General features: G+C 38.0%; 1 protein-coding gene across 2 annotated transcripts in view; it reads left to right on the top strand.

Moving 5' to 3' along the window:
* Positions 1–12,836, top strand: part of myo6b (myosin VIb) — a 51,894-nt gene extending 39,058 nt beyond the window's left edge. The window contains exons 28-33 of one of the 2 annotated variants that reach the window (XM_079632707.1): positions 1,476–1,636; positions 2,134–2,169; positions 7,220–7,323; positions 9,192–9,323; positions 10,825–11,043; positions 11,242–12,836. In XM_079632707.1, coding sequence (XP_079488833.1) covers positions 1,476–1,636; positions 2,134–2,169; positions 7,220–7,323; positions 9,192–9,323; positions 10,825–11,043; positions 11,242–11,441 — 852 coding nt within the window. In that variant the 3' untranslated portion in view covers positions 11,442–12,836. The remainder of the gene's footprint in view (positions 1–1,475; positions 1,637–2,133; positions 2,170–7,219; positions 7,324–9,191; positions 9,324–10,824; positions 11,044–11,241) is intronic. The other variant, XM_079632708.1, reaches the window with a different exon arrangement.
* The last annotated feature ends 143 nt before the right edge of the window (positions 12,837–12,979 follow it).

Below are 12,979 nucleotides of genomic sequence, written 5' to 3'. Positions count from 1 at the left end.
CGTATAGAATAAACATTGATTATATTTTATTATATCACCTGAAAATACAATTATTTTTGAATCCTTGAATAAATTGAATACCTTTGCAACAGAAAACATTTGCAATTCAATCAAAGGCTGTTGTCACATTGTTTATAAAATCTTTATCACTGTTATTTTCCGCCATAATATATCACTGTTTTCCACCACGTCTCTCCTGCTTTTTGCAGTTTGATTCATATCTCAGATTTATCATGACCAGTGTGTGCTGTAACCCTTTCTCTATATATGTCTTTGTATAAATGGGCATTACACCTCAGCTGCCTCGCTTTTTCCTCAGAATAGTGCCTGCATCGTTCTTCTTTCTCTCCGAGGTTTTCTCTGATGAAAATGTTCCATCTAAGCTTTTCTCTTCTATCACTCCTTTGCTCTGTTTTACCTATGCTTTTGGACCAAGCTGCTGGACTGTCTCCCAGACTGTTCTTACACATCTAAAACTATGCTTTTCATTTTATTTGTTTTTAATCTTTTTCTTCTTCTTTTTTTTTTTTTAATTTAACACAGTCTAGACATAGAATCCCAGGCCGGCTGGCTGCAGTACAGCTTCGATTATATGCCTAATCAGACGTTAGCACACAGCAGCAGTGCAATGGTTTAATATCCTTTCAGTGGGCAGTGCAATAGATGGGTCACAGTGTGTCTAGGGCAGGGGAACCTTGCTAATCTCTCTTCCCTCAAATGTACCAGACACCACTGGATGGGGAGATTGAGGGAATTCTGTAGCCTGCCTTTAACATCATCATGTTGATTTGACAGTGAAATGTTATGACCAAAAAGCTTCCGCACCCCATTCTGAAAGTCAGCAACACCAGGGATTTAGCAGGTATAGGCTTTTAAAACGACTTTCTCTTTCAGGAAAACGACAACAAAAAAAAGTCTTAATCTAGCACTCACGGGCATATCCAAATTTTTGTGCTGAATGTCCCTGGTAACGTGTTATGTTTCATGGATGTGAAAAAAAGATATTGGCTATTTTAAGAAAGGGGACAGCTTCTTTAACATGTCCTGTCTGGCTTGGGTCTTGAATTTCCATGTTGGTCCAGGCTGGGTTATGCTGATGAGTCCTGGATTAGTGCTGGTCTAGCTGGCTGCTTATCAGCAACATTTAGATGAAGCTAATCAATCAGAATCTGTGTAGTGAAACTGGCCCACAAACAAGTTTTAGCTTGAAGACACAGAAAACAGGCTTCCAAAAGCCTTAAAAAAAAAAAAAAAAACTGGGATAATGTCAACCTCATTCGGATTCTTCTTTGGCCCACCACAGTTCCATATCTGAGCTCAAATATGTGGTCATTACTGTTGGCACCCATTTGTATGCTTGTGTCTGTGTGTTTCCATCGAGTTGGAACAGAACGAAGGCACAGGTGTGGTAAACGCCAAAGGTGTTGAGATTGTGTGTGCGTATTATTGATTTGTGGGAATGTATGTTGTTCCAGGCTGAACTTGAGATGCAGCTGGCATTGGACAGAGAGGAAGAGACTCAGACACATACCATGCTGGAGCAGGAGAGGAGGGACAGAGAGTTGGCCATGAGGATCGCTCAGAGCGAGGCAGAACTCATCCAGGATGAAGCCCAAATGGACCCCAGCTTGCGCAGGTATGCACAAACACACGCGCGCACCTTAATAATAATAAAGTCGACATCTCAAACAGCGTCACTGGGTGAAATCATACAAAGAAAGACTCCACGCCAGAATGTTACCATTCATAAAACTCACATAAATCAGCGATATTTTTATATGGGGATTTCCATCTGAAAAGAGCCTGCATGGTCCCGAGCCGCGACAGAACAACAAACAAAGAACAAGGTTCTGCCAGACAGCGTTACATAAATGCCATGAATCATTTTTAATGCGGCCAACTCGTGTTTCTACAAAAGCAGGTAAACAGAAACACGAGATGCCTGTGGTGCAGCACTCGGGAGTCATATTTCATTTAGTTAATGGAAGTGGACAAAGAACTGTCGCCTGTTCCTGCTTTATGTATAATAAAATAAAAGGCTCTTTTGATGTTATTACACATGCTAACTGGGTGCTAAGAAGATCGTGTTGTCATCCAAACCTCTTTTTTGTGTGTGCTTCCTCTCCCCTCCAGTGATGGTACCACAGGTGTTTGGTTCTTCACAGAGATGTAAGACATAGAACAGGCCCTTTTCCCCCCTGATTTTCCGCTTCATTCAGTCTAACCACACTCACCCACAGTCACGTCCTGTCCCCGTAATCTCACCACAACCTAGATAGAGGATTACTCATAGAAAGTCACGGTAAACAATGGGCTAATTCTTAGTTTAGATATTAACCTAAATACTTCATACATGAATGAATTCTTGGATTAAATAGAGACTTAGCACGTGGTTATGTTTGTAGAATTAAATTTTTTTTGCCTACCAATGAAATCAAGGACACACAAATGTAGTCCTTGGGCGTTTTTCTTATAGGTGTTTGTTGTTCATACTTTGAACAAACCCCTAACACTACATATTAAACTTTGGCATGTAACTCAGCCTTCAATATTTTTGATGAATGATAACGCAAATTGTATAGCTTTTGAGAAACTTTTCTAACTAACAGATTTACAATTATCTTGTTTGATGAATGATAAAATGGGCACACAAATTCACAAAGTCATATTTAGCAATGACCTGGGAAACACTCAGAACACTATTATGGGAGCAATTTCTTTTACAGTCAAACTCCACTCACATTTTCCTCAGAAAATGATAAAAAATATTGTGGTAGATTGGTTTCTCAAAAAAGAAAAGGAAAAACAAAACAGAAATACCAAGAAATTACAAGTCTTTGGGAGCTTCTAAAGGTCTCTTATAGGTCCATTTCAATCTTATTTCCTTGGGACCTCAACAACCCTATTTCCATTTACTTATGTTGCCTCAAAATATATGTTGGATGTATATATGTCAAGCACAGCACCTGCTCATAGGAATTGTATGCAAGCTCTCAGCATGGACATTTTCAGTTCTGGATGATGGCACTCAAGAAGGAAACTTTAATAGTGTTTACTCAGAACGGTTGCTTTAAAGAGCAAAGACGGTTTTGTTGCAGTGTGTTTATGGTTCTCTTTCTTGTGCTGTCATCTGGAGTCATCAGTTTCAATTAGTTCATAGCAGAAGGAAATCCGTCTCTATAAAATATTAGCCTGTTTGGTCTTCTCTACACATCAATTAGGAAGTGCTCCATATGGCACTAGTGCTGTGGAGTAATTAACTATAGGAAGTGGTAATACTAACTACTTTTATTTAGCATTTATTTTAGAGACTGGTTAGTTCAGTCCTTTCGCATAATTTGACACATTCTATTTTCTACTGAATGCTTTAGTAACTGAATGCCTTAACCCTCAGGTTGTGTCCTGACCCGGAGAGGATTTTCCAATACCCGAAAATACCAGTTAAAGAGATACTTCAGCATTTAGCATTAAGCTTTGTATCAGTAGAAAACCTGTAGTATTTTCGTATTACCATGCGTCCCTCCCTCATGTCCCCCTGAGACGAGAGATTTATGTATTTTTTGTCTGGAAAAAATTGTCTGGATTTTTTGGCTAGAGGCTAGAGACTACAGCCAGTAGTAGTAGCTAGATCCGCATGTTTTCAACCCGCCCATAGAGGGTGGGATCTCACTCACAGAATGTACAAATAGTGTCAGCCATCTTTTTATGGAAGCTAAGCTAACAGGCTCTTGTTCTGTGGAGAAAGATGAGTAGTAGGGGTGACCATACATCCTTTTTCCCGGACATGTCCGGCCATCGAGATTGCCCAAAATGTCCGGGATTTGGCTTTTGCTTAGATAAATAGGGCCTCGATCAATTAGTTCCAAAAATAAATACAAAACCGGTCCTTATTGAAAGAAAACTAATGCTGTCATAAAGATTGAATCCAGTATTTGGTGATAAGGTAGCATAACGAGAGATTTATAAGCATTGCTTTACATAAAATATAAAATCAAGTGACATCTGCAAACAAATTATGGTAAAAAATAAGTCTCAAACATATTTGTTTACTTTATACAAGCAAGTTTGGGGTTGGTAAGATTTGTTAAAACAATTGAATGTGTTCTCTTATGCTCACCAAGGCTGCCTAATAGCGCTTATTTGATCAAAAATACAGTAAAATATATATTCTATTATATATGTTTTCTATTTGAAAATAAATAAATAATGGAATTCATCCCTGTGATGGCAAAGCTGAATTTTCAGCATCATTACTCCAGTCTTCAGTGTGACATGATCCTTCAAAAATCATTCTGATATGCTGATTTGGTGCTCAAGAAAGATTTCTTATTTTTAATGTTAAAATGGTTGTGTTGCTTATAAAAATGTTTGTGGAAAATATTTTTGTTCAAAAGAACAGCATTCATTTAAATTACAAATATTTTGTAACATTGTAAATGTCTTTACTGTCACTGCACAGGTGTCATCAATTTAATAGGCCTACATTAAGTACATTTAATACCATTACACTCAATTGAATGTGTCCTTGCTGAATACAATTATTAATTTCTTTCAAAAAAAGTCTTACTAACCCAAAATATAATATAATATAAATATAGTGTAATATATTGTTTGTAAAATAGGTTTATGCTTTCTTATAACAACATTTATTTTTGTCATTCAATAACATTGACTCATATTTTTGTTGGGCCACTGTATATTTTAAAAGGTATTTTCCCCTTTAATAGCTTTAATGTTGTTCAATGCTTTTTATTTGTAATTTGTAGTGCAGTAACTACTTTAAAAAAATGTTTGCTTGAGTGTATTTGGACTATTCTGAATTATGAGTTGCATCTCCAGCGCTAGTGTTAACTTTTCTCTTCTATTCCTGTGTGTGTGTCTGTGTTAGCACTCCACTTACACCTGTATGAGTGGGTTAATCAGCAGGGTTGCTGGTTCAGTGACTTCTCTCGCAGGGTCTCCGTTAAGCAGCTTTGCTCTTCACAGCTGTCAGAGTCGACAGTGTCCCTACATCCAGTGTCACCATGTTCAGCCATGCAAGACCTCCTCCCAGTCTCACACTCGCTGCTCACACTGACAACCCTCAGTCTCTTCTGGGACACCTGTCACTGCTTTTATATGAGGAAGTTTGCTTTAAGACTGTAGAGTGACATCATCACTTTATGACTTTAAATCTTGGCCTCAGGTACTGGAATAATTGTCTTCTGCGGTAATGCTTTGGCTCAGGAGATCACATGTCTTTCTTAAGTAGGTTGGGAATGATGAGCTTGTTATTGAAGTCACCTAAACAAACAACAATCTCTCATACGGTTATCAGAGTTCATCATTAGTGGTGCTTATTATATGATCGTTATTATTCCTCATACCATTATACCATGTACTGGTTACTACACACAGCACCATAGCAACACTCTAACAACCACTTACCAACAACCACTTAGAACCTTCAAGGCTTGAACACACTACACAACTTTTGCCCCGATTTACAGTCTGGACAACTTGATGCTAGTTGCTGAAAGTCAGAGCCAGTCTGCAGATTTGAGTTGACTGATTTCACAGAAAATCGTGTAGTGACGGTCACAAACTCTTTTTTTTTTTTTTTGCGTCAAAGGTTGATGCCATCCAGTCGGAAGATATTAAACATGCTTGATATTTTGAGCCGATTTTAGAACACATATTGTTTTTATTTGGCACACATCTCCTAGCAACAAGGCACGTGTTTCTGCGTGAATTTGTTCTGTTCGTAATGTCTTGAAAGTTTGGTAGTGTGTGATCCTCGGTCGTTTAGTGTATCATGCTCAGTTTTTCCTCTGTAACCAAGGCCTAAAATTAACACTCTGCAGTTGGCCGGTAACATTTTTATGAATTCTAACAATCCAATGTTGTGAGAACATGAACGTGAACAAACGTGAATGAACAGTTGACGGGCCAGTGCTGTGCCGTCACAAAAGTTTAAGCCTTGCCAATTTAAACATTTAAGCGCAAGAAGATCTGAGAAAACTGAATTGAGCTCTCTTTCACGTCGTCTTGCGCTTAAAACAAGTATCCTTGTAAACATGGTCGGTTATATTTATATATATATATTGGATTCGTGCAGATCTTAAAGTGACAGCAGCCTTATAATCCTGCTGCTGTCTGTGTCGTTAACAATTGAACAACTTTTTACTTTAATAAGAATTAATGGATGTTTAATTTATACAGTGAAGACTATGCTGTGATTATTTTACACTTAATTACTTTATTCAATTTCTGTACCTGAAAACTCTGGAAAAATGTTTATGGTAAATGGTAAATTTGCTGGTAAATTTTCTTAAGTCACGGGCCATTAGCAGGTATGGTAAAAGTTAGTTTTAGGTCCTGTTTGTAACTTTACCAAGTTGGCAAGTGTATGATGCCCAGTGTTTTACAATCTGTATTTAAAACAGATTTTAAAAGTCATGTAGTCTATTCCAGCCTTTAGCACCCTAGCAACACATTAATAAACACAATGACCACCTACTGTAGCAATACCTGAGCAGCTACCTAGAACACTCTAGCTACAAGCCAACAATCTCTAAGGACATTTATCAACTACCTAATATGATAACAACAATCATTCTACTAAAAGTGGCATTTGTATCACTAGCTGTTTATTTTTTCTTTGGCCACCCAGGACCACCTGAAACCATATCAAAAATCCACACGCTCACAGTCGTGATCACATAGTACACAAGCTTTGAAATTGTTGGATTTAGTGATTAGAGTCATAGCTCTAGGGTGGGGATGTTGGTGATAGATCCTCACAGATCTTGTGCGCCTTTAGTAAAGGAAAAAGACAATCCCTGCTCTGATAGGCTTGGAGCTCCCTGCACCGTTGGATTCAGGACTGCGAAAACCCTCGCAAAGCTCACATGTGGCCTTTCCCTCGCTCACCATTAAGCGTTGTTAACCGCCATTAACCACCCTTGCTGTTGCAGCACAGTGTTGCCAAGGCTGTATCTAATTTGCTCAGTGAGGTGTTAATTTGGCATGATCCGTGCTATTTCCATGTCATTACAACTTTCAGAGAGAATGTATCTCCAGGTAAGTAGAAGGCCAATTAATCATCTGATTGTGCTGTAGCCTAGGGAACGTTTAGCAGCTGGTAACAGGAGCTTAGGAGGACGATCAGAACCTTTGCTTATGGAGAGATATGAAGCTAAGAAAAACTCAAAATTGTTCTTCCTCTGTGCAATCTCAGGGGTGCGCAGGTGCAGGCCAACAAGGTGGCAGCTGGGGTGAAGAAGTACGACCTGAGCAAGTGGAAGTACGCTGAGCTGCGAGACGCCATCAACACCTCCTGTGGTAAGAGCAATCAGTCCCCTCAATCTGATCTCAGAACTTCCTGCTTACTTGAAGCTGTTCATGTCAAAAAACATGTCATTTTGGAGACTGACATGTATTATTTTGTAAAATGTGGACTAGCATGTGATATTTTGAAGATTGGGAACTAGTATGATGATGATCAGAGATTGCAGCAGTACAGCGTTTTCAAAGTGACTGATTTTGAAGCTTGCTCTCACCCATTATTTATTTATTTAAGAATTAATAAATTATAAATTCTATCTTTTTATTTGGAGATATCTTTGTTTGTTTGTTTATTTATTTATTTATTTAGATGAACCATAAAACACAAGGACTTCAATCCCTTTTTTACTTTCTGTTCTGTCATGTTTCTTTAATTTTCAGGTGTTTATAGACTCGAAGGAATATTTTACTCTAAAATGAAAATTCTGTCAATTTATTCACCCTTTTATTCTAAATGCATATGGTTTTCTTTCCTCTATGAAACACAAGATGCTTGGCAGAATGTTCCTTTCACAACAAAACATATATATATATATAGTGATCACGGGCCATCAAGTTCTAAAAATGACCAAAAACCACCATTAATGTTCTTGTGGACTATATTTTAAGTTTTCAGAAATTAGTCACTGGATTCAAAGTCACTATTCACTGAAAACCTCTTTGTTGTAGCTCTCAAATCTCATTTGTGGTCATGAATATTCAAAGCTTGAATGTGCATTCACTAATGAGATTTGAGAACTAACGGCGCCGGGCAAGATTTTTTTTTTTTTGTATAGCTTCAGAAGACGGTAACTACAGTGCACAAGTCGTATGGACAACCTTTATGATAATATATGGTGCTTTTTTGTCCATTGAGCTTGACATTCCCTATAAAAAAATCACTTTTGTTGTATGGAAAACAGCAGCTGACAAATAAAGCTTCTAAAAAGTCTTTAATTAGATTAAAAATATTTTTAAATTTTTTTAAATTATAAACCTTTAAATTCTATAATTTTATAAAAATATATTTTCATGGGTGTAATGCATATACATTATAATGTATATAATGCATATATTATAATGTATACTCCGCTTCGCGTCGTGACCGCATTACCACCTCGGGTGTGCATTATTTTTATAATAATTCAACGGCCTGTCGTCAATTATTCCTTACATAATGCATATATTATAATGTATATATCTATTCCTAATTTTATTTTTAGGTGGAATCTTAGCAAATTAACCTTTAGAGTGTCTACAGTGCATAACACACTACTATTTTTTGGTTGTGTATTTTATTTATATTCATTTATAATTATTGCATTCTAGTGGCCAGGTATTTTACTTTTAAAAACAGAAAAATAATCAACAAGTATACAAATAAATGCATTCAATGCAATAACTATCCACAGTCTAGTTTGTGGACGGCAGTGCCATCTGACATTAGTCGACCTGTAATATGAAGCTTTACCAGTAAATATGAAGATACGTTTCTAGCTTTGACCGATTTTAAATCGTAATTTTGGCTACCCCTGAAATAGGTCATTAACTTTACCTGAGCTGTTGAATTGGATAAAGATGAACGCTGTAAAACTGTGCACATTGAGGGATATGCATTTATTGCATGGACTAAGAACATGATGTGTTTAAAATGTACACAGTTCAGTTGAATGATACATTTTTCCTCTTAAATGCTGTTAAACTGAATGTACGAAGACAACTTTGTTGAAAATATCCTTAACTTAACAACAACACTGAAATGGGAGCACGCAGTTTATTGCACGTGAAGGTTGCGTTCATTTAATATTGTAGTGAATATATATAATTCACACCCTGTGCGTGACAATGCAATGCAGTACCGACTGTATGATCTCTCACCCTTGTAGATATAGAGTTGCTGGCGGCGTGTCGAGAAGAATTTCATCGTCGTCTGAAGGTGTACCATGCCTGGAAATCAAAGAACAAGAAACGAAATACAGACACAGAGATGAGGGCTCCCAAATCGGTCACTGACTATGGTAAGACATGATCCGTTTCCCCAAGAGAACGGTCTGCATGGTGGCGGAACTACAGAATACAAATTGCTCTGTGCAGTCGTGTGTAGCTGATGATTTCATTTGTAATGGCAAAATGTGATTCAGCATAATATTTATTCTGGACCCATACTCTGAACTTCTTCTTTCTTATGTGAGTGTATGTATGTGTGTGTGTTGCAGCTGTTTCTCAAGGTTGAGTGTGCACTATTGTTTGTTGTTCTTTTCAAGTTCCTTGCAGCACATTTTGTGATTAGCGTTCGAATTGTGATGCACATAATGCAGACAGCTAGAAGCACATCTAAAGGCGCCCACTGCCGTTTCAAGGAAATCAAACTTCTCGCTTATTTCCCTGCTTGAAAGGCACATCACTGTGTTTGGTTGCTGGAAGACTTTAGTGCTTTTTAAAGTGTTTGCTCGTGCAGAACAAACAGAAGATTTAGAGTTGCGTGACCTGCAGGTTCACTTCAAACTCTCCGCCTCTCTTGTTGTCAAATCCTCAGATGTGTCTTAGCTTCAAACAGTGGAGTGTTTGTATCAGGTGCATGGGGCTTACGCTGCCCCACTCCGAGAGATGAAATCAGGCTTCTGGCTTTACAGAGTCAATATTAAAGTGCAGAGAACCTCTCTGAGAACTTTCTTGACATTACGCCAACCTCTGAATCTGTTTGATCCTTAGGGATGATGGATTTAAAATGCCTACTTCCGTTTATGACGTACTTGGTATGTATTTTAAACATACAGTTTAAATAGATGGTTTGATGTGAAGATTTGATTTGAACAAGCCCTCCTTTGGTGTGTAACTCATACCGTACCGTTTGTGCTAAGTACATGAATGATACCTCAAAGCATGTATCACTTTAAGGAGATATATGAAAGGAGTCCCATCAAGGAAGGACTTATGTTTAATATAGAGACCAGGAATGTCTTCAATGGAGAGCTTGCAATGGAAAAGAGTCTATTGATGTGTACATGAGAAGCAGGAGAAAGAAACGACTTTATTTTATATCATTGGTTTAAGGTACAGAATGTTATTCGTTTGTATCGTATTATTCCTTTATTTAGATACAAAAATAAATGGTTTACTGGTGCAGGGTTGGATATTGTCATTTTTTTTTGTGTGTGTGTGTGGGAAATTGGAAAAAAAATAGAATAAGGGCAACCAGAGTGACACTGAAAGTCCATGTGCGTAGATCTCTACCAGGCTTTTGCAACAGGAGTGGGACAAAAAACTTGAAAGTTGTGGGTAGGTCCATTTTTGTTGTTGTTGAGGAAACGGGACTAAAAAGAATCCATCCCGTGCAGATCTCTAGTTGGACTGTTCAGCAACATGCTAAAAATGACTGAGAACAACTTAATAACTGTATTGCAACTTATCCCAACACTCTAGAATAATGGCGACAAGTTTTGAATGGACAAGCTCCACTATCAGAACTAGTTTAGAAAGAGTTAAAATATTGTAATATTTTCTGTTGTGTTTCTTCAGCGGAGCAGAACCCTGCTCCACCTGTCCCAGCCCGGCAGCAAGAGATCGCAATGAACCGACAGCAACGTTACTTCCGCATTCCCTTCATAAGGCCTGCGGATCAGTACAAAGACCCCCAGAACAAGAAGAAAGGCTGGTGGTACGCTCACTTTGACGGGCCCTGGATCGCCAGGCAGATGGAGCTTCATCCAGACAAGCAGCCGATCCTCTTGGTAGCAGGTACCAAAGGCCTTCCTCAGTTCTACCTAATGTTTTGATAAGATAAAACAATAATTTTCCCCTACTGTGAACAATGAATCCTTTGGAATTGAAAGATAAAATAGCTGAAAGCTTCACTGAAAAATGCGACTCTTATCTGCAGATGTGAGGTGTGCACCTAAGCATAACGTGGTGCCTTTTATCTTTTGCTGCATCCAGGTAAGGACGACATGGAGATGTGCGAGCTGAGTCTGGAGGAGACCGGGCTCACGCGAAAACGTGGAGCGGAGATCCTCCCCCGCCAGTTTGAGGAGATCTGGGAGCGCTGCGGCGGAATCCAATACCTTAGGAACGCCATCGAAAGCAAGCAGGCCAGACCGACCTACGCGACCGCCATGCTCCAGAACCTTCTCAAGTGAACATCGCCCGTTTCTCCTCCTGGACCGCATTATCTGTGCACGTGTAGATGTAGATGATAACGTGGTGTAGCTAAAGCAAAGCGCTGTACAACTCTAGTGGAAGCAATTACTGTCTAATTTACTTTTTGTTTGTAGTTTGTTCTTCATTTTGCTGTGAGCGTTTTCATACAAATCTGAGCCTTTCTTGAACCTGTTGCTCAGAGATGCCTTAAGATTTTCAGACCAAAATTCATATCTCATTTGATAGGGATGTTATTAAAATGTTACACTCATGTAAACCTGCTCATAAATCTAAAATACACTAGGTGTAATCTTTACAAAAGGACACATTTCAGTGTGTCGCGATAGAGTTCTGTGATCAGTGTCATTTGTCGCATTTTAAAATAAGATAACAATAATCAGACATTCCCCTAAAAATGGTGTTGTAACACTGATCCATGTTCAGCTCGAGCAACATTGTGGGTTTAGGGGTGCGACCATCTGTTTGTCTGACAAATGCTAGGTGTTCAGGCCTTTTTCCACAGTTCTGTTATCTAGTGCCGCAGAAATTACACACTTCACCTTTTAAAATAAAATTCTATTATAGGACTTAAACGGTCATTATTGTGGAGCAACATTTAATATTTGAATACATTGAATAACTAGTCAAAGTATCTTTAATCTAATCAGATGATGGTGGGAAAGGCTAATGAGGAACATGCACTGGAATACATTAGGTTGTAATATTTTGTCTCACCTTTGTAAATGTGGTTTCAAAGACATGCACCCTCAGAAATTGCCTTTACAAATATTTGATAATGAATTTTATAGATGCATTTAAAAGCGGCTTCAGTTCATAAAAAGGATAGTCGTGCATGGTTTTGCTGAGCAATTTTGTACTTAAATCATGGTGATATGCTAAAGGGCATATTCATTTCTGTTCAGTGAAGTGATAATGGCACCTTTGTTAATGATTTGCTGTGAATTCTGTCGGCGTGTGTGGTAGATTTCTCTCATTTTTACATTATGTTTGTACCAACTCAAGGAAATATTTAGTTTAAATGAGCTTGTACTACGGAGTGTCTCGTTATGCGCTTCTCTGACCCCTTTTTCTCATTTGGTCATAATAACTGCCTGAAGAACAGAAGTAATGGGAAACGCAATAACATTCTAAACATTTTGAAAACTTTGGCACGGACCAAATTGCTGCATTTGATCAACTTGCTGTTGTTATTCCCAGACTTTGTTTTTCTCCATTGAACCCTTTCTAACTGAAATCGTGTCATCTCAAACTATCGATTTTTGTTTCTTATCTGTCAATTTATCTTTGATGTGTCTGGGTTAAATATACTCTGATTTTCTTATTTTTGCTCCTATCACTTTACTAGACCAAAATAAATACATTCCATATAAAACGTGTTTTTTTAATCTTTGCATTTATAATAGTTATTAGGAGTAGAAGGCTTTACTGCGGGACACTGACTATTATCTTTTGAAGTCAACATGAATGATTCATTAGTGCACATTAAAGTTTAAATAGAAATTACTGTATTTATTTT

Source organism: Phoxinus phoxinus (genome assembly GCF_949152265.1).
Source record: "Phoxinus phoxinus genome assembly, chromosome: 13".
Lineage (NCBI taxonomy): Eukaryota > Metazoa > Chordata > Actinopteri > Cypriniformes > Leuciscidae > Phoxinus > Phoxinus phoxinus.
This window is presented reverse-complemented; position numbering and strand designations above follow the sequence as displayed.